The sequence below is a fragment of the Stegostoma tigrinum genome, chromosome 8, assembly GCF_030684315.1.
Source record: "Stegostoma tigrinum isolate sSteTig4 chromosome 8, sSteTig4.hap1, whole genome shotgun sequence".
Lineage (NCBI taxonomy): Eukaryota > Metazoa > Chordata > Chondrichthyes > Orectolobiformes > Stegostomatidae > Stegostoma > Stegostoma tigrinum.
The window spans coordinates 80,739,726-80,761,706 of NC_081361.1; the positions used below are offsets into that span (position 1 = coordinate 80,739,726).

The 21,981-nt window shown below is 40.2% G+C and overlaps 1 protein-coding gene and 1 long non-coding RNA gene across 12 annotated transcripts in view; one reads left to right on the forward strand and one right to left on the reverse strand.

Moving 5' to 3' along the window:
- The window catches only part of LOC125456039 (paralemmin-2-like), a 114,767-nt gene that overhangs the window by 8,304 nt on the left and 84,482 nt on the right, over positions 1-21,981 (reverse strand). For all 11 annotated transcript variants that reach the window (XM_059648038.1, XM_048538674.2, XM_048538678.2 and 8 more), the window contains 4 exons: positions 16,991-17,105; positions 11,857-11,881; positions 11,647-11,766; positions 8,440-9,543 (listed from right to left, as the gene is read on the reverse strand). In XM_059648038.1, the coding sequence (XP_059504021.1) occupies positions 8,440-9,543; positions 11,647-11,766; positions 11,857-11,881; positions 16,991-17,105 (1,364 nt within the window). The remainder of the gene's footprint in view (positions 1-8,439; positions 9,544-11,646; positions 11,767-11,856; positions 11,882-16,990; positions 17,106-21,981) is intronic.
- LOC132209907 (uncharacterized) overlaps positions 11,654-21,981 on the forward strand; it is a 60,605-nt gene continuing 50,277 nt past the window's right edge. The window contains exon 1 of the long non-coding RNA XR_009446074.1: positions 11,654-11,727. This is a non-coding gene — a long non-coding RNA (uncharacterized LOC132209907). The remainder of the gene's footprint in view (positions 11,728-21,981) is intronic.

A 21,981-nucleotide genomic window follows, 5' to 3' on the forward strand; every position in this document is an offset into this window, starting at 1 on the left:
TGTGCAACAGATAAAAATAATGACATTAAATCCTACAATCACATCTAGACTGAAAAGAAATAATATATATTGATGAAAATAGGAGCTATTTTTGTTTGTTGTTGTTGGGAAAAACAATCCTTGACCTTCAGCACAGTATATTCGCAAAGAGATGGAAAATGTGAAACTGCAGCCATTGAAAACATTTTCCATAACTGAAATATTAAAAGGACAGCCTATTAAAAAAATACCCTTTATAAAGTAGTAGTAGCAAATGAGAAAGCTAGTATGTTTAAATAAAGCACCCACATGTACTGGTAATAAGAGAAACATTTTCCAAGAAGTTAATTATCTCATGAATATTAATAGTGCTGTATATTTGTATCAGATTCATCTCAGTATTTCAAGATTCTTCATGATGCTGTATTTATAGACAAATATATAACAAAGCACAATCTCCACAAAAATATGTTTCATAACTTTTCCAAATTACTATCAATGGGAGAAAAAAATCATGGGAAGAATTAAATGAAACAATTTTTGATCACAGGAAAATTAAAGAATGTTAGCTTAAAGTATCAGCAAACTAAACTGATTAACATACAATGAGTTCAAATTAATTTTACAAAGATTAGAGTAAATTTATGCTCACAATACAACTTTGACATGAGCAGCGGGATCTAGAAGTACAAAAATATAAGGTTAAAAGAGTGCTACTAAAGGTTATAATGCGAAAAATCATTACATGCCTTTAACATTCCATTCTCAATTTGAATGAAACAAAACTTAATACTTAAAATATCTTCCTAAGTGAGAAGCATTCCGGAGTAAAACACAATTAAAAACTTCTCATTATTACAGAAGTAAAAATTGAATATTTGAAATGGTTGTAACAACAGTAAAAATGAGGTTTATAAGGTCATTATATTTTGGGATTTTAGCCTTTAGTCTAGTGTAAATGAGAGTGATCATGTGACCATGTCCTGTACAGTCCAGTTCACATAAACCTCGATGGTTTTATGGTTCAAAGGAAGTCTGAAATTGGTTTATTGAGAACTAGGTATTTATATTTGGGACAATGACAGCAGTTTCTGTTTTTACAATGGTTAAACTCTGAGTCTCTCAAAATACCAGAAAAGTGTCTAAGGTGGAAGCTTGTAAACAGTAATGCTGCAAACAGTTAATTTCTAAAATGAAAGAGGGTCAAAGGGGGCTAATTAGCACCTGAGTGCAAGATTAAGGTGTTTTATGTTGACTTGGGAAAATGGGCAGAGCATGTCATTTTTGACAGCAAGTTATAGTTTCATTTTTTATTACTCATTCATGGGATGTGAGTGTCACTGACTGTGTCAGCATTTATTACCCATCTTAAATTGCCTATTACTGTGGATATGGAGTCACATGTAGGCCAGACAAGGGAAGGATGGCAGTTTCCTTCTTAAAGGGTATTAGTCATCCAGATGAATTTTTCCCTGACAATTGATAATGGTTTCATGGTAATCTACAGACTCCTAATTCCAGATTTTTATCAAATTCAAATTCCACTATCTGCCATGGCAGGATTTGAACACAAGACCCCAAACGTTGCTAGGATCTCGGGATTAACTGTCTAGTGATAATACTACTAGGCTATCATCTCCCTTTTCTGTGTGGCCTGTGTGAGTAATGTTACTTGGTTTTGCCAGCTATCGCAGCTAGATGGGGGAGGCAACTGGTCTTTAGTTGAAGAGCTAAAGCCTGTATCATTGCAGGGCACTGAGAGATTTATCCTGGCATGCCCAGCAGGCAAAACAATAATTGAAACATGCTTTACCCTGGTGGTTATTAAAGGATCCTGCCTGAAAATGGAAGAAGAGGCTGGAGACAGCGAGTTGAAACTACTACACAGTGAAACGGAGCTATGGAAACCCACAGGTTCAACGAATAACAATGGACTAGCCATGATACTATGGCTTTTAGAGATATATTTTGACTTTTTTTATGAAGAGAGGTTGAGGCAGAGGTGTTGAATGATCTGCTTCTACCCAGTAAAATAAGCAGCTTGTGAGGTCTTGGGTTATTTTAAAATTTGGAACAGTAGAAGAAGCCTGAATGGGTGAGTCCAGCTCTCACAGAACCAGGAGTTTTAGTTTAACAGTCAGTAGCTGTCGGGTTCTCTTCCAGCTGATGGAATTGCATGTGAGACAATCTATTTCACTGACTTTGCCTTTGCCAAAGGCGTATTCATGGGATGTTACTATGTCAGAACAGTTAATGATTAGTTTACTATTTTTTGTTAAGTATTTCAATAGAGTTAGATTTAAGCCGACTCTTTTCTTCTATTTTTATTTTTATCTGTATTTTAACTGTAGTGTATGAAAAAAATATGACTTGCTGCAAGCCTGAGAGATTGACTAATTGAATGACACCTGACAAAACAACACCTGACATTTGCCTCTAAAGTAAGAAAAAGTTAGGGTCGAGGCTATCTCTTGATATGTTTTAAGTGATTTTATCTGGTCCATAACAGACTGTTTGCTAAGTGGACAATAATTCCATGCAGTGTGCAATGAATGATAAATATAAAAGGTGAACCTCACTTACTATAGCTTATAAGTTACCATAAAAAATAAGGTGCAGATAACAAGCAGCTTGTGAGGTCTTGGGTTATTTTACAATTGGTTTTTTTTCAGTTATTTATTTCAGTCAGTCTTTCAGAAAGTAAATTCAAGTTTCCTTTTAACAAAATGTGCAGGACCTTCAGTCCCAAAAGTCAATTCTAAAAATTAATTAGTTTATAGTTTATCTTTATTTTAATTCCATCTGTCCACTTTTGTTATGTAATCCTGAATGTCAATGCCTAATTAAAATATGTCAATTTTTAATTGACCTGCTCTCAGTTACTTTTTGGAGAATCAGATTTAGATTTTCTTTCATCACTGTGTCATAGCATGACATAAAGGTCTCATACTCCATCCTACCCCATGACCACTTGAAGAATGACATGCCGTTGAGAGGATGTTCCTCTCTTGTAACTAATACTTTAATATTAGCCAAGGTGCTGATGTGCCTGAGAAATTTAATGATTGTGTACAATATTTAGCTATATTAAATGTACGTTGGAATCTTTAATACTGCTATATCCATGCCCATGCCCAGTTTCCAATGTTATAAGCATTACCATATCATGTAAAGTACCTTTTGGTGGGAAGATCACATATCCTATCAACTCCTTTAATCAATTTAGAAGTCCCACTTATATCACCCATTAATACTATTTACTAAAGGGAATACAAGCTTTGTCTATCCAAACCATCCTGATGATCGACCCATGTTATCCCAGGCATTATTCTGTTCAATCAGTGCTGCATGGCCATGGGTAAATGTGGTACCCAGACATGCTTCAACTGTATAAGTAGGTCCTAATCAGATCTATTGATTAAAATAAAAGCTAATGTATTGACTAGGTTGGGATTGTTTTTGCTCGAGTTCAGATGAATTGGGGGATCTCATAGACACTTATAAAATTCTAACAGGACTGGAAATGGTAGATGTAGGGAGGATGCTCTCGATGGTGGGTGTGTCTTCAACCAGGGGTCACAGTCCGAGCATTTGGGGTAGATGATTTAGCATTGAGTTGAGGAGACATTTCTTCACCCAAAGAGTGGTGACCCTGTGGAATTCATTACCACAGGAAGTAGTTGATGCCAAAACATTAAAGGACTAATGTCTTTTAGGGAGGGAAACTGCTATCCTTACCAATGTGGTTGACTCTGAACTGCCTTCTGGGCAATTAGGGATGAGCAATAAATGCTGCCTAGCCAGCGATGCCCTCATCCTGTTAATGAATAAAAATAATTGAATATATTCAAGAGGCGACTAGATATAGCACTTGTGGTGAATGGAATCAAAGGTAATGGGAGGAAAGCAGGATCAGACGATTGTGTTGGACAATCAGCCATGATCGTGAAGAACAATGGAGCAGCCTTGAAGGGCCAAATAGCCTCCTCCTGCTCCTATCTCCTATGTTTCTATGTTAAATTGAAGATGCAGTGATTTAGAAATGCATAAGAACATTGGCTTAGCCAGGAACAAGTTTCCCAGAACTGCTCGTGCAATTTATTTGCCTGGCATCATCAATGGAAACAAAGCAGGGTTAATGTTTCCAGTCCAGTGACCCTTCTTCAGAATGGAAGAAGGGTCACTGCACCTGAATCATTAATTCTTCTTTCTCTGCACGGAAGCTGCCAGACTTGCTGAGCTTTTCCAGCAATTTCTGATTTTGTTTCTGATTTCCAGCATTATTTTTAATTCATTGGTGGGATGTGGGCATTACTGGCTGGCCAGCATTTACTGCTCATCTCTAGTTGCCCTTGAGAAGGTGGTGGTGAGCTGCCTGCTTGAACCACTGCAGTCCACCTGCTGTAGATTGACCACAATGTCATTAGGGAGGGAATTCCAGAATTTTAACCCAGCAACAGTGAAGGAATGGCGATATATTTCCAAGTCAGGATAATGAATGGCTTAGAGGGAAACTTGGAAGTGATAGTGTTCCCTTATGTCTGCTGCCCTGTCCTTCTCGATGGAGGTGGTTGTGGGTTTGCTGTCTAAGGATCTTAGGTGAATTTCTGCAGTGCATCTTGTAGATAGTACACACTGTTGCTACTGAGCGTTGGTTGTGGAGGGAGTGGATGTTTGTGGATGTAGTGTCAATCAAGCGGGCTGCTTTGTCCTGGATGGTGTCAAGCCTCTTGAGTGTTGTAGGGGCTGCACTCATCCAGGCAAGTGGGGAGTATTCCATCACATTCCTGACTTGTGCCTTGTAGATGGAGAACAGGCTTTGATGAGTCAGATGAGTTACATGCCACAGTATTCCCAGCTTCTGGCCTGCTCTTGTAGTCACTCTGTTTATGGAGTGAGTCCAGTTGAGTTTCTGGTCAATGATAACCCCCAGGATATTGATAGTGGGGTATTCAGTGATGGTAACACCATTGAATGTGGTGCTTAAATTGTCTCTTATTGGTGATGGTCATAGCCTGGCCTTTGTGTGGCATGAATGTTAGTTGTCATTTGTCAGCCCAAACCTGGATCTCATCCAGATTTTGTTGCATTTGAACACAGACAGTTGCACAATTGTCTGAGGAGTCGTGAATGGTGCTAAACATTGTGTAATCATCAGTAAACATCCCCATTTCTGACCTTATAATGGAGGGAAGGTCATTGATGAAGCAGCTGAAGATGGTTGGGCTGAGGACACTACCCTGAGGAACTCTTGTGGAGATGTCCTGGAGCTGAGATGATTGACCTCCAACAGATCTTTGTTTTTTTATTCAACTTGTTTGCCAGTTGGGCAACAGATTACAACTCTGATGAGGAAAAGTAAACAGTTTAGATTTGACTGTTGCAAAGATTGAAAGTGAAACCTTGTGGGAGATTCAATAGGGAACAGGATATAAATTTGACAGACAAACTGATTGTGGAGGTGAGCGATTATGAAAAATGTTCGATTGTTGGAACCAGCTTGTTTAACTGCAATGTACTCATCTCGTCATGTATATTCTTATGTTCTCTGTACAAAATATGAATTGCATCCATGCACATAGAGGGAGATTGCCCAATCCCTTAGAGGAATGGGTCTGGTAATGCAATGGTAATTCCCTGTTGGAATTTACACACTAATGTGATTTCACTTTTTAGTAGAAGTAGATTTTTAGCAGGTGGGAAATCAATTAAGATATCTAAGGTCTAAATTAGTTACAATGTTCAGCGACAACAGCAATTTGCTGCTGTCTCATAGATACTCTGCTCTGCTTAGCATTGTTTTGGAGGCTGGTTTATGTTGGCAGGAATAAAGGGAAATCGACAGACAATACTAACTGAAATGTACACTAATATCAGCATTCCCAAATACTGAAAATAGTGCATCTGTGACAAAATGTATCCATGTGAATGCACTTTCCCCTCCACACTGATTGCTCTGTCAGTTCCGGCCCTTCTTTTTAAATATGATGTCTGAATGCTTTTGTGAATTGACTCCTTTTTCGAAATACCATCTTGGTTCACCTGTGCACGAACAATACTTGCCTCTTCCAAAGGGACTGAAAGTCATTAGGCCCTCTGATTGGACCTCACCATCTGGGTCCCACTCAGCATCTGAAGAGCAGTTTGGTTAAAGAGGTGTTGAGTGTTTTAAAAAGTGTCAATTTAGGTAAGTCTCTGGGTCCTGATGGGAACTATCCCAGAACACTGAGGGCAGCAAGAGAACAAATTGCTGGACCATTGACGAACACCTTTACACTCTCTTTGGGCACAAATGAGGTCCCAGAAGGCTGAAGGACAGTCAATATTATCCCATTGTTTAAGAAGGGTAGCAGGGATAATCCAGGAAACTACAGGCTTGTGAGCCTTACATCGGCGGTAGAGAAATTATTGGAAAAGATTCTCAGGAACAAGATCTAAATGCATTTCAAAGCAAATTGACTTAATAACAGCATGGTTTTGTGCAGACAAAGTCATTGCTCACTAACCTGATTGAGTTTTTTAAGGACGACAGACGATTGATGTGGGAAAAGCAGTTGATGTTGTCTACGTGGACCTTAGTAAAACCTTTGAGAAGGTCCTCATGGAAGACTGGTACAAAAGGTGAAGTCTCATGGTATCGCGGTGAGGTGGCAAAATGGATACAGAACTGGCTTGGTCATAGGAGATAGAGAGTGGCGGTGGAAGGATTATTTTCCAGAATGGATGGCTGTGACTAGTGGTGTTCCACAGGGGTCAGTGCTGGGACCTCTGCTGTTCATGGTCGACACAAATGATTTGGCAGAAAACATAGCTAGCCTAATTATTAAAGATTGATGGAGTTGTAAATCATGAGGAGGATTGTCAAAGGATACAGCAGGATATAAATCAGTTGAATCCAGACAAATGTGAGGTGATGCATTTTGGAGGGTCAAGTACAGATGAAAAGTATACAGTGAATGGCAGAACCCTTAGGAATATTGACATGCAGAGAAATTTTGGGGTGCAGACCCACAAATCAGTGAAGGTGGCAGTGCAGGCAGGTAAAGTCATAAAAAAGGCCTACGGCATGCTTACCTTCACTGGAAGGGGCATTCAGTATGAGGATAGACAAGTTATGCTGCAGCTTTATAGAACTTTAGTTGGGCCACACGAGAGTATTGCATACAGTTCTGATCATCACACTATCAGAAGGATGTGGATTCTTTAGGAAGAGTACAGGAAAGGGTTACCAGGATGTTGCCTGGTTTGGGGGAGTTTTACCTTTGAAGAGAGGTTAGATAGACTGGGTTTATTTTCACTGGAACTCAGGAGGTTGAGGAGCAACTTGACAGAAGTCTATAAGATTGTGAACAGCATGGATAGAGTGGAACGTGTCAGCCTTTTTCCCGGGTTGGAGGGGTCAATTATTAGGGACACAGGTTCAAGCTACGGGCAGGGGGAGGAAGTTAAAAGAAATGTGCAAGGCACGTTTTTCATAGGAAGACTAGTGAGTGCTGGAATGCGCTACCAGAGAAGGTAGTCAAAGCAGACACAATAGCAGCACCCTAGAAGCACCCGGAGAAATACATGAATAGGAAGGGTAAAGAGGGATACAGATCCTGTAAGCGAGGACAGTTTTAGCATGGGAGGGCAAAAATGTGTTGGCACAGGCTTGGAGGGTCAAAGGGCCTGTTTCTGTGCGTATCATTCTTTGTACTTTGAGTTGTCTGTTTCCCAATAATATCTGGCAACGGACATGCCATTAAGAAACATTGGCTAAGATCCTGCAAACAGTCCCAACACCTGAGAACGTTTTGGATCCTGACCATAGTTCCTGCTCAGATTTTGGTGGTGGCTGGCCCATGTTACATTCCCTATAATTGACTATGAATGTCTAAGCTATGAAGTTCTTTGCTCATATAGCTTCTGGATGTGTGAATTGATAATTGTGCAGCAAGGGCAACCAAATACCTTCATAAAATGGGAGAACTGACTGTGAGGCTACGAGTTCATCCACATAATCTTATTGAGGTCTCGTTTCAGTCATGTTTCAGGCTTGCTTGTATAGGCTTTATTACTCATGATGGGCCTAAGGAAATTTCCATTCTGAATATCCTAAATCGATATATTTTTAGAGTTATTTTGGGTTGGCATTTCAAAGACTTATAATTCAGCAGCCAATTAAAAAAATGAAAAAAAAATTCAAACTAGAAATATGAATAGAACATGGACTTCTATTATTTAACAGCCTCACATCATTTTGTGTACAGATTCTGATAGTGTGTTAGTGACGTGACAGCCAATAAAATATTAGTCAAAAGGTGATGCCACAAGAACACTTGAAATGTTCAGCACACAAGCAAGTGCTATTAATCCATTAGTAACAACAGGAAGAGTCAGGGTTATCTTTCAGCTCGAAGAATAACTGATTTCGTAGTCATAAAATAGAACAACAGACACATTTTTGTTTATCTTTTGTACCTGACACAGAGTCGTCATCATAGTTTCCAACTCCATCCATATGTCCATCAGAGTAACTGATGTAAGGAGAATGATTTGTTGTTGTGTCTTGGCTTGAAGTTAAAGCAGGTTTCTTTGGGAATGAGCTACCTCCCGTAGTTAGATTTATTGCAGCGTATGTTCTATGTACGTCAGCAGTAGTTGAATGTGGGGCTGGACGAAGCACTGGTATAGTCTGATTATTTGCTTGATGTGGTGATACCTCAGTATCCTCATCATCACTGATCAATACTAATTCTGCTCGGATAGCTCCTTCATACCCCAAAACCTTTTTGGTTTCATTTTCGTCATCTACATTGTGGTATCCCATGAAGACCATGGTAACTGGCTCCTCAGTGTTAATAGTTGAAGGCAATGAGTGGGCAATGTTCAAACTGACAACCGTTTCTTCAGAAGCAGAAGATGATCCACCATCACGATCGAGCTCTGAAGTGATAAACACAGCCTCACGGTGGTTGTCCCTTGGTTGACGACATTCAACTTGGACTGAATTCAGCTCATTCTCAGCTAACTGTGACTCAATGTGTTGCTGACTCTGACTTTGTGTTGAGTTCAGAGATCTGTAACTGGTTACTGGTGAGAAGGGAGCAGGTATAAATGATGGCTGTGGAAAAACAGGCAAATCCCTTTCCTGACACACCATAGGGTTGTTGCTTCCATAAGTTTGTGCCCTCACAGGGTTATGCCTCTCAACTCTTTCACTTATTGTCGTGTTATTTTGAACTATTGATTCTGATCCCTTCTGCTTAGTGGGTAGCATTTTATGAGACTGGAGTTTAATGTGGGAACTTGAGTAAACAGGTGCATGACAAACTGCTGAAACATTGGCTTGTCTTTCACCAGCCTGCTGTAACAGTGCCTCCACTTCATCACGAGTCATGTTATCTACGCCATTCTGCACCAGGCTTCCATCACTGCATAATGCATACACAGACTTGACTCCATCCTCATAGACTTTAACACCTTTGTTTTCAATTTCATCGACCAAAACTGGCGCAGCTGACAAAATGGTGCTTTCTCCAGTCTTCATATCCTTTTGAACATTGATTTCCATGGCAAATAATGCTGTTAAGAAAATATTTATGTGGGTTAGTACTTCCATTACAGAAGACCTTCGTAAAATGTGAAATACTGCTAATAGAACATAGAACATAGAACATAGAACAGTACAGCACAGAACAGGCCCTTCAGCCCACAATGTTGTGCCGACCATTGATCCTCATGGATGCACCCTCAAATTTCTGTGACCATATGCATGTCCAGCAGTCTCTTAAATGACCCCAATGACCTTGCTTCCACAACTGCTGCTGGCAACGCATTCCATGCTCTCACAACTCTCTGCGTAAAGAACCTGCCTCTGACATCCCCTCTATACTTTCCACCAACCAGCTTAAAACTATGACCCCTCGTGCTAGCCATTTCTGCCCTGGGAAATAGTCTCTGGCTATCGACTCTATCTATGCCTCTCATTATCTTGTATACCTCAATTAGGTCCCCTCTCCTCCTCCTTTTCTCCAATGAAAAGAGACCGAGCTCAGTCAACCTCTCTTCATAAGATAAGCCCTCCAGTCCAGGCAGCATCCTGGTAAACCTCCTCTGAACCCTCTCCAAAGCATCCACATCTTTCCTATAATAGGGCGCCCAGAACTGGACGCAGTATTCCAAGTGCGGTCTAACCAAAGTTTTATAGAGCTGCAACAAGATCTCACGACTCTTAAACTCAATCCCCCTGTTAATGAAAGCCAAAACACCATATGCTTTCTTAACAACCCTGTCCACTTGGGTGGCCATTTTAAGGGATCTATGTATCTGCACACCAAGATCCCTCTGTTCCTCCACGCTGCCAAGAATCCTATCCTTAATCCTGTACTCAGCTTTCAAATTCGACCTTCCAAAATGCATCACCTCGCATTTATCCAGGTTGAACTCCATCTGCCACCTCTCAGCCCATCTCTGCATCCTGATTTACTAATCATTAAAAATCATCACATATTGTTTCTTAAAGAGCTTTATGTTCCCTAGTCAGTCAGATATGGTTATTAACTCTTGCTCATTTTCCGAATCCTTCTCACGACTAATCGGCCAGCCAAACAAACACACACACACACACACACACACACACACACACACACACACACACACACACACACACACACACACACAAATAATTACTTTTACTGTAAAGACAGCAAATTGGACCATGCATCTTTGCTGGAAGGATCAATCATCCAAATAATAGTGCTGGTGGTTCCATCAACAGCTTGTTCGACAAGAACAAATTTGGATTTTTTTTTAACTGAATGTCTTGTTGTGAAATGTGGACACAAATTTAATCAAAACTAACAGTATGCCTTTGGGAATGTAGTAACTGGCAGAGTGTGATGTCAAGCAGGATTTCTTAGCTTTGGTCTCAGCAACTCAGAAATGGTGTTATTCGGCATTATAGATGAGTTATGCAGTTCTGTTGGTTATAATGTTTGGCTGCATGTATACAGGATATCCAAGTTCTTAGAACAAGACCAAAGTCTGTTGGCATAAGGTATCATGACCAGAAAGTCTTGAACTTTGGGGATCAATAAACAACTCCCAAATGTCAAGGTCAAAAGAAGAATTTGACAGTTGAACCTAAAATCAGCAAGACATTGTAATTACAATAGTTAACGAGACTTAACGTTACAAAAACATTTAATAATTCGAGCATGGAGGAAGTTATCTCCAAGAATTGCTGTGGCCAATATCAGAATGACAATATCTGACTATTAACTACTAATTTTAATATCCCATCTCCCTATAGTCGAGCAACAGGTTAAAAAAAGAGAGGAGATGAGTATTTCTTTAAGGCAGTGAGTTGTTAAGATTTGGAATGCGTTGCCTGAAAGTGTGCTGGAAACTGATTCAAGATTAACTTTCTGAACAATATTGGATACATGTTTGAAAGTAAAACATTTGCAGGGCGAAGAGGGGAATAGCTTTTCCAGAGTGGTCTTTCAGAAACACAATCATGAAGGTCTGAATGGCATCTTTCTCTGTTATGCAACTGTACAGCTCTATAATGAATCTAAAATAGGAAAAAATAGCTATTGTTACTGATGTGGATGAATTATTTGTTTAATTGTGAAATATACTATCATTTAAATTTGAATCAATATCTAACCATCTAAACTGTACCTTCTTTAGGCTCCTCAAGGTACTGTGTCTCAATGTCTGGACTTGGTGTTCTCTGCCGATTCTGAGATTCATATGATTTTGGTAGGTCTGGAATTTCTGAGTGTACAAACTTCATTTGGTCTGTGAACAGTAACAGAAGCAATTAATAGACAATTAATAGGGTATTGTTGCAAAAGAACATGAAAGAAAAGTTTACATTCTTTCTCATACCTTCATAATTCTCAGCCTGTGCCGCCTGTAAAGAGACAATTGTTCAGATTAATTTTTGTGATTTCTCAAAACTGAATAAGCTAACTTAAATAGTAAAACAATACTACACATAGAATGCTTTGTGCAGGTACAAGAGGTTTTGACCACATAAGTAACATCCACAATTGTCTCAACTCATTGCTGGCAATAGATTCTTCAAATGCAAGTGGTTTAAGGAAGTTGTCCATAGAATAATAAAACATAAGTAACACCCAGATATGTTTAAATTACCATTCAAATACCTATTGAAAAGACCTATTAATGAACTTAGCTTTTAACATGCATAAAACATAACATTTCAGTTTTTAGACCGTATGGCTATACTTTGGACCATGTAGATTGTTGAAAGTGGATGTGGGTATCACTGCCTGAGCCAACATTTATTGCCCACCCCTAACTGTCCATGAGAAGTGTGAGCTGCTGTCTTGAATAGCTGTAGTCCATGTAGTCCATTTAATGGTGTATTCAGCAACAGGGTGGCTTCTGGCAGTTCGGAGTGGCTATCTTTTCCTGGTGTGGTAGTCTCAACCCTGTGGAAATGGTCTCCTGGTGTGGTGGTTTTTTCACGGTGTTGATGTCTTGTTGCCGGTCTGACTTAATCTCCGGTGAAAGCTTCCGGCCTGGTGTTCCGGCGGCCTGGCGTGGGGTCCTTGTCCAGGTTGCTGGTCATTTCCTGGTGGCATTTTCTTTGCAGATGCTTTTGGTCTGGCATTGTGACAGCGCAGCGTGGTACTTTTTGTCCAAGTCTTGTCCCGGTGGCTGTTTTGCTCATTGGAGGCTTTCGGCCCAGTTGTTCCAGCAGCCTGGCTTGTCAGTTTCATCCTGGCGTGGCATATTCATCACGGGTTGATGGTCTCATTCCAGCTGTGTGTTTCATCTCTTGATCAGCTTCCTCTGAAACCGGGAGCCATTAATGGACTGTGATGAACTTTTGTCTTAAATTTACTTTTGACTGTCACTTGTGAATTTACTTATGACCTCTGTCATTTATACAGGTGCCATGGTAAGACAACTAATAACACTTTTCATTGATTGTTTTTGTAAAAGCTCACAAGACAATAAATTCTAACTTCTAAATATAGTGCAGATACAGCCACATTGTTGTTATGGAAGGAGTTCCAGGATTTTGACTGAGTAACACTAAAGGAACAGTGGCACATTTCCAAGTAAGGGTGGTGATTATCTTGGAAGAGAGCTTGCAGGTATTGGTGTTCCCATGCACCTGGCTGTCCTTGTCGTACGAACTGGTAGAAGTTGAAGGATTGGAGAGGAGGGTCCTTAGTGGGTGCACCTTGTAGATGGTAGACACTGCAGCTGCTGTGTGTCAGTGATGGAGGAAGTGAATGTTTAAGGTGGTCACTGGCTGCTAATCATGTGAGCTGCTTTGCTTTGGATAGTTTCAAGGTTAAGTGTTGTTGGAGCTGCAATCGTTCAGGAGATTGGAGAGTATTTCATCTTTGTTGCCTTGTTAGATGGGGAACAGGCTTTGGAAAGTCAGTAGGTGAGTTATTTTCTGAAGACTTTGAAGTTCTGACCTATGTTTGTATCCCCAGCTTTGAAAATGGCTAGTCCAGTTGAGTTTTTGTTTAATGGAACCCGACAGGTTATTGATACTGAGGAATTCAGTTATGATAATATCATTGCGTATCAAGGGGAGCTGGTTAGATTGTTTCTCATTTATGGAGTTCATTGCCTGGCACTTACATGGTAATAGTATTATCAGCCCAAGTTTGAATGTAGTCTAGGTCTTGTTGCATACGGGCATGGACTACTTGAGCATCTAAGGGGTGGTAAATGATGCCCACCATGGTGTAATCTTGAGCAAATATGCCCATTTCTAACTTTATGATGGAAAGCATGTAAATGATGAAGCAGCTGAAAGTGGCTGGGCATAGGAAAAAGTCCCTAAGGGGCTCTCCAATCCCTCTGTCTCTCACCCCTTGATGGTATGCATTATCTTAATGGGCTTTGCACATAAATTAATCAATTGGAAAGCACAGGGGATTTAGAGGTAATGAAATGTGAGGCTGGATGAACACAGCAGGCCCAGCAGCATCTCAGGAGCACAAAAGCTGACGTTTTGGGCCTAGACCCTTCATCAGAGAAGGCCCGTAACGTCAGCTTTTGTGCTCCTGACATGCTGCTGGGCCTGCTGTGTTCATCCAGCCTCACATTTCATTATCTTGGATTCTCCAGCATCTGCAGTTCCCATTATCACGGATTTAGAGGTATACAGGTTACATTGCAGGTTACATTATTTGAAGCTAGAGTCCATTTAACAATCTGATTATGGCCAGAAAGAAGCTGTTCCTGGACCTGATTGGTGCGTGTGTTCAGGCTTCGGTATTTTCTGCCTGATGGAAAAGATTGTTGGGGTCATTACCGGGGTGCAATGGGGTCTATGATGATGTTGGCTGCCTTTCCACGGCAGGGATGAAGTTTGGCTTCTGTGATGGTCTGGGCTGTGCAAATTATCTTCTGTAGTTTCTTACAGTCCTGGGTAGAGCAGTTGCGGTACCAGGCCGTTATTCACCAAGGCAGTATGCTTTAAATGGTGCATCTGTAGAAGTTGGTGAGAGACCTTATGGACATGCCAAATTTCCTGAGCCAGCTGAGGAAGAAGAGGCATTGCTGTGCCTTCATGACCATCACATCTACGCGGGAAGTCCAGGAGATTTCATCAGTTATTGTTGCTCCAAGGAACTTGATGCTCTTCACTCTCTCAACCTCAGTTCTGTTGGTGTAAATGGGGGTGTGTTCTCCTCCTTTCTTTCTGAAGTCAATGTTCAGTTCTTTAGTTTTGCTGATATTGAGAGACGGATTGTTTTCATTGCACCACAGCACCAAGCCCTCTAATTCCCTTCTGTATTTTGACTCACTGTTGTTGGATATTAGTCATTTCAGTTATGATTTTAAAAAGAGCTAATGTTTTATTGTTGTTTGGGCATTAGTAAAAGAGGAACATTTTACCATACCTAACATAAATATCCAGAAACACTTCACATAAAATGAATAACTTCTTTGAATTTGTATATGGGATGTGGGAGTCACTGGCAGGGCCAACATTCCTCACTTGCCTTGAACTAAGTGGCTTACTTGACCTTTTCAGAGGATAGTTAAGGGTCAACTTCATTGCTGTGGGACTGGAGGCACATATAGGCCAGACTGGATGAGGACAAACAGCATTTTCATTTTGTAAATAGCATTAGTGAACCGATAGGTTTTACAACAATTGATAGTGGTGTTACATGGTTGCCAGTCAACCAGCTTTGATTTCCAGATTATATTGAATTTGAATTCCATCACCTGCCATTCAAACCCATGTCCCAAGAACATTAGTTTAAAGCTTCGATTGCTTGTCTGGTGATACTGTCACTACACCACGGCCAATTAGAAGTGCAACCACTGTATGATGTGTAAAGGTGCTTGAACATTGTTCCAGAAGGTAATGTTTCAAACACTTAGTTCAAGCAAATTTACAGTTTAAAAAAAAGTTCTGGAGAATGTGTAACTTTAATATTTACACAGGCATGTTAATGAGCAGAGAGCTGTTAAGCCAGTTCATTCAATTAACAGTTGAATATTTTCAAAGGCAAGTCAGAACTTGTAAATCTGATGCTTGAGCATGGATTGCAGGCATGGCTCAAAGTTATAGCAGCCTTTCCTTCATTTAGGCATGTACTGAAATAGATGGACATTTTCTTTAATGTATCAGAAAACAACAGTTTGACTCAGCTGTTAGTGCTGCCAACTTCAAGTTAGGAGATTTCTATTTTGCTTTTCATCCATGTGCGAACAGGGTGTTTGCAGGCTCGGTCAGCATTTGTTGCCCATCCCTAGTTGCCCTTGAGAAGGACAAAGAACAAAGAAAATTACAGCACAGGAACAGGCCCTTTGGCCTTCTAAGCCTGCGCCGATCCAGATCCTCTATCTAAACCTGTCATCTATTTTCCAAGGATCTGTATCCCTCTGTTCCCTGCTGATTCATGTATCTGTCTAGACACTACTTAAATGAAGCTATTGTGCCCGCCTCTACCACCTCCGCTGGTGGTGGTAGAAACAGCAGTAGAAGTGTTGGTGAGCTGCCATCTTGAACTGCTGCCGCCACATGCTGTAGATTGACCACAGCCCTGTTAGGGAGGGATTTCCCGGATTTTGACGCAGCAACAATGAAGGAACGGTCATATTGTGCCAAGTCAGGACGCTGTGTGGTTTAGAAGGGAATTTACATGTGGTGGTGTCTCTATGTATCTGCTGCCCTTATCTTTCCAGATGGAAGTGTCATTAATTTGGAAGGTGCTATGTAGGGATCTTTGATGAATTTCTGTAGTTCAACTTGTAGCTGGTATACACTGCTACTATTGAGGGTTGCTGGTGGAGGAAGTGTCTATTTGTGGATGTGATGCCAATCACATAAGCTGCTTTGTCCTGGATGGTGTCAAGCTTCTTGAGTGTTGTGGGAGTTACACTCAACAAGACAAGCGGAGAGTATTCCATTATGCTCCTGACTTGTGCGTTGTAGATGGTGGGTAGGCTTTTGGGAGTCAGGAAGTGAGCTTTCTGCAATGTTCCCATCTCTGACCTGCTCTTATAACAGTTTTAGTTAAATTATGAGTCCAGTTGGGTTTCTGGTCAATGGTACCCCCAACTGGATATTGATAGTGACAGATTCAGTGTTGATAATCCCATTGCTCCTAATTCCTCTCCAAATTTGAACTTCTTAACTTAACTAATGCAATTAAACATTGGGCTTGGTTACAGGATTTTGCATTGCTGGTCTCTTTTAGAGGGCTGTTAAATTGAGACCCCTGTCGATTCTATTGTCATCTTTTCATATAAGTTATTAATCTTGTTGTAATATTTAATAAAAAATGTTCACTTGATGTCTTGGCTAATATTACCAATCTAACATTACCAAAAACGGATCAAATTGTCTTTTATCTTCTTACTGCTTGTTGAGTTTTTTGTTCACAAAAATCATCTCCACTTTTGCCCATGTAATTGTAGAAAGCATAATTGTCAGAAACAAAATGGCCTATTCTCCAAAAGTAATGCATGCACTATTCACTTATTAAATAATTTTTCAATACTGTACCTTTATTATATCTGCTGTAGATCTTTCTGCTGCTTTCAGTTTCTTCAATAACGTTTGTTCATTAAGTGAAACTTGGGCTTCTTGGTTTTCAAGAGATTTAATTTCTTCTTCAAGCCTAAAAATATTATGTAAGTTCAGAATGTAATACAGCTTTAAAAAATAAATAAAAGTTCAACGATACATTATTTATTCGCTGAATTCTAGCCTTCAGCTAAATGAACTTGCTCTTGCCAGACATGTTTGCACCGGGTAGAAATCTGACAAGGACTTACCTTATATGGCAAAAAGTTTGACTGCAAATAATAGTATTCTGTAAATTGGATCACACATTAGTGACCAGCATTCTGAGTAGACTATTGTGCTTATTTAGCATCACATGTAATTGCAAATACTGTATAGTTTATGCATGTGTGCTTGAAAGCAGGTTCTTGCTTTTGTCCTGAACCATTCTCATCAATGGTGGTTTACCATTGCCATCCATTCTCAGGGCAGGGTCAGGAGGTAGGTCTACTTGGGAATCGTGCCTACACTGCTGGCTTGATTTAGAAGTGTATGCTAGCCATCTATTCAACTGACTGGTCTACAATGTTTTCTTTATTGAGGTGTAAATATACTGTCAGAGCATTTTGGACTGCATTTTCAGGGTATTCCATCGTTCTTTAATTGGCTTTCCCAGAGCCCAGGAGCCGTTAACTGAACTGTAATGGACTTTTTCTCAATTTTATTCTTTTTTGCTGTTATGCATGACCTATGTCATTGATGTAGGCATTGTGGCAGGGCAACTTAATAAAACTTTTCATTGTATTTTTCATCTAAAAGTACACATGACAAAAAATGAATCTTCTCATTCTATGTTAATTGTTAAATAGGAAATATTAGCTTATTTGTCATGTATTTTATTTTATAGCATATGTATACCATATTGTCTACCTTAGCAAAGAACCTTATCATCAATTTGCAAGGATTTTCATGCCTGTGTGGGCTGCATTGGATAAAAGACGAATAATATTAAGTACAAATTTCTCACCAGCAAATCTTTTTCTAATGACCTTTTTAAAGCAAGTATAGAACATAGAACATAGAACATAGAACAGTACAGCACAGAACAGGCCCTTCAGCCCACAATGTTGTGCCGACCATTGATCCTCATGGATGCACCCTCAAATTTCTGTGACCATATGCATGTCCAGCAGTCTCTTAAATGACCCCAATGACCTTGCTTCCACAACTGCTGCTGGCAACGCATTCCATGCTCTCACAACTCTCTGCGTAAAGAACCTGCCTCTGACATCCCCTCTATACTTTCCACCAACCAGCTTAAAACTATGACCCCTCGTGCTAGCCATTTCTGCCCTGGGAAATAGTCTCTGGCTATCGACTCTATCTATGCCTCTCATTATCTTGTATACCTCAATTAGGTCCCCTCTCCTCCTCCTTTTCTCCAATGAAAAGAGACCGAGCTCAGTCAACCTCTCTTCATAAGATAAGCCCTCCAGTCCAGGCAGCATCCTGGTAAACCTCCTCTGAACCCTCTCCAAAGCATCCACATCTTTCCTATAATAGGGCGCCCAGAACTGGACGCAGTATTCCAAGTGCGGTCTAACCAAAGTTTTATAGAGCTGCAACAAGATCTCACGACTCTTAAACTCAATCCCCCTGTTAATGAAAGCCAAAACACCATATGCTTTCTTAACAACCCTGTCCACTTGGGTGGCCATTTTAAGGGATCTATGTATCTGCACACCAAGATCCCTCTGTTCCTCCACGCTGCCAAGAATCCTATCCTTAATCCTGTACTCAGCTTTCAAATTCGACCTTCCAAAATGCATCACCTCGCATTTATCCAGGTTGAACTCCATCTGCCACCTCTCAGCCCATCTCTGCATCCTGTCAATGTCCCGCTGCAGCCTACAACAGCCCTCTACACTGTCAACGACACCTCCGACCTTTGTGTCGTCTGCAAACTTGCTGACCCATCCTTCAATTCCCTCGTCCAAGTCATTAATAAAAATTACAAACAGTAGAGGCCCAAGGACAGAGCCCTGTGGAACCCCACTCACCACTGTATGTTGGAACATAATAAGAAAAATGAAAGAAATGGTAATTTTCCTATTTAGCCAGTTCATTCCTAAGACCATTAAATGATTTTTAATTAAGTTATTTGGCCCATGATGAGAGACTCATCGAGAAAATAAAATTCTGCTAAATTCTCCCTAAGATAGTCCAATTAAATGCTACAAACATAATGACAATCTGATCATTTACAGCATTACTGCATTCAGCTCAGTTGCTTTTCACGCAGGCATTTTTAGAAACAGAATACGGTTTACATACCTAACTTTACTGACTTTCATTTTATGGCAAACTGAAAACTGATTAAAGATATGCAATAGCTTTCAATTTGATACCTTGAAACAGTTAAAATAATATTTGGGGTCTTTATCTTCAGGTTTTGGTTGAAAGGCTCCCCGAGAGCCACCTCTACCTGGTGAGGCATGTCCTCCATGAACATGATCTCTATAATCCTCCCTGATACTGCTATGTGCAAGATATCTGTGTTCTTTATCCTCAAATTATTTTTCATGTATGTGATGATTAGCACTGTTGTGTCTCTGTTGCCCTGTTGTAGCCCCTAAACATAGCCTTACCAGATTAGAATCTTCTGTGAGTATCATCATTTTGTGCCCTTGACTTTCACTGTCAGGGACCTGTAAATAGGTAACACAATGGCTCAGTGGTTAGCACTGCTGCCTCACAGCACCAGGGACTCCAGGTTCAATTCCAGCTTTGGGTGATTGTCTCTGTGAAATTTGCACATTGTCTATATGGGGTTCTTTCTCACAGTCCAAGGATGTAAAGGTTAGGTAGATTGGCATGCTAAATTGCCAATAATGTCCCGGAACATGCAGTTTAGGTGAATTAGCGTTGACAAATGCAGGGTTAGAGGGATTGGGTAGGGGGTGGGATGCTCTTCAGAGGGGTGGCATGGACTTGATGGGCTGAGTGGCCTGATTATGCTCTGAAGGGATTCTATGGATGATCCTGCCAAACTGAATGTACAACAACTTTCCCAGCAGCTTGAGCTTTGAGGAAGAGGTACATCCTCTGTAGTCAGGTTGGTTAACACACGTTTCCAATTTTTGACTACCACGATTTTGCCCATAATTCCAGTAGAACTGGGTATTAATGAATATTTATAACATGCTGATGAGCACTAAAAGGTTTCTACAGTGAAAGTTGGGAACACTGTTCTATCTGTAAAGCTCTGAGGACTTAGTAGCAAAATTTTAACTAACTGCTAAGGGGCTGAACCTTTGTCTCCTGCCCTTTGTCCCCCAGTGCTCTGCCCTTCTAAATACTCCAGGTAGGAGTGGAACATCCTGCCTATTAACTCCTTTCTCACTGTAGCTGCTGTCTGACCTACTGAGCTTTTCCAGCTCTTGTTTCATTTTTACAGAATTCTTCAGTGTTTTGCTTTTGTGCAACCATATTTTTCATCTACTTTTCATTTTCCCCTTAACTAATCATCCGTTACTAATTGCAGAAAATTAGTATGCAGGTATGGTAGGCAGTAAGAGAAGCAATAATAGAATTTTTGCTTTTATTGCTGTAGGAATGGAGCATAAAAGAAGGGAAGAGTTGCTGCATCTGTAAAAGGCATTAGTGAGACTGCATCTGGAATATTGCTTACAATTTAGGTCCCCTTACTTGAGGAGAGATGTACTTGTATTGGATACCTTGACACAGTTAAAATAATATCCAGGTCTTTATCAGGACCCTCAGGTTTACTAGATTGGTTCCAGAAAGAAGAGGAGTTTGCCTTATGAAGCGAGATTGAGCAATTTAGGCCCATATTATGTGTAATTTAGGACAGAAGTGGAGTTGAGTCTGAGATGAGATCAGCCATGGTCATATGAAATGCTGGAACAGGCTTGAGGGGCTGAATGGCCTATTCCTACTCCGAGCTCTTATTTTCTTCATGACAACAGAACTTAAAGCTGATGAACCATAAATCATGTTTACTTCCATTAGCTCATCCAATTTTGCAGCTTCATTCATCTGCAATATACATTTCTGGGGCAGTAAAGTTACCGACATTTGAGATGCTGTTATAAACTAAAGGAATTGCTGGAGATAGTCGAAGAGATTTTACACAGTGTGCATGATGACTGTCACATTGTCAGTTGCACTTATTTTTGTTTGGCTTTTTGGGTAATATAGGGGATTTGCACAGAGGGAAAATCATGTCAGCATTTTCAATATGTGTTTCTGCCAAGGAAAGAGAGCAAATGCATAACTGCAGCCCTTTTGTCCCTAGCCTTCCCATGCATTTCTATCCGTTTTGAATGAATCTCATTGAGACATAGATGAAGGTCACTTTAAAACACCAAAACTATCCTCTCAGGATACACCCTCACCTCTAAACAGTGCCTTTCACTGGCAGCCTGCCTAAAATTACTTTCTGTGTAATTTCAGGGCATTAGCTTACATCCCATTCCTCTCTGAACCTGACTCCTCTCCTTATTCTATTAATTTTAAAACAGGAATTCTTCCTGGTTTTTTTTTGAATGAATTAAAGTGTCAATGAATTCATGACAAACCCATCTCCTCAATTTGTCTGTTCACTTGAACTGCGAGGCCCTCAGACTGCATAAATAAACTTTATTTTCTTTTTGCAAATACTGCCTGACCTGCTGAAAATGTTCTGGCATTATCTGTCTTGTTTAAAATTTGGTTCAAATAAACAAGGGCTGGAAATAACCTGAGGACAATTGATTTTTGAAGTTATTCAGCCGAACGGCAATGCTGAGCCTAGATTATGATCAATTAGGAAATGGAAAATCCTGCCTACAGCAAGTAATTTTCCATGAGATGTTGAATCACTGCAATAAGGTTGTGAGTAGCTCGAGGGAGATTTCAGTTGTGATCTTTAATGGCTTTTGATCATTCGAACTCTGTTTAATTCAACTTAACAAGTCTTATACTTTAAC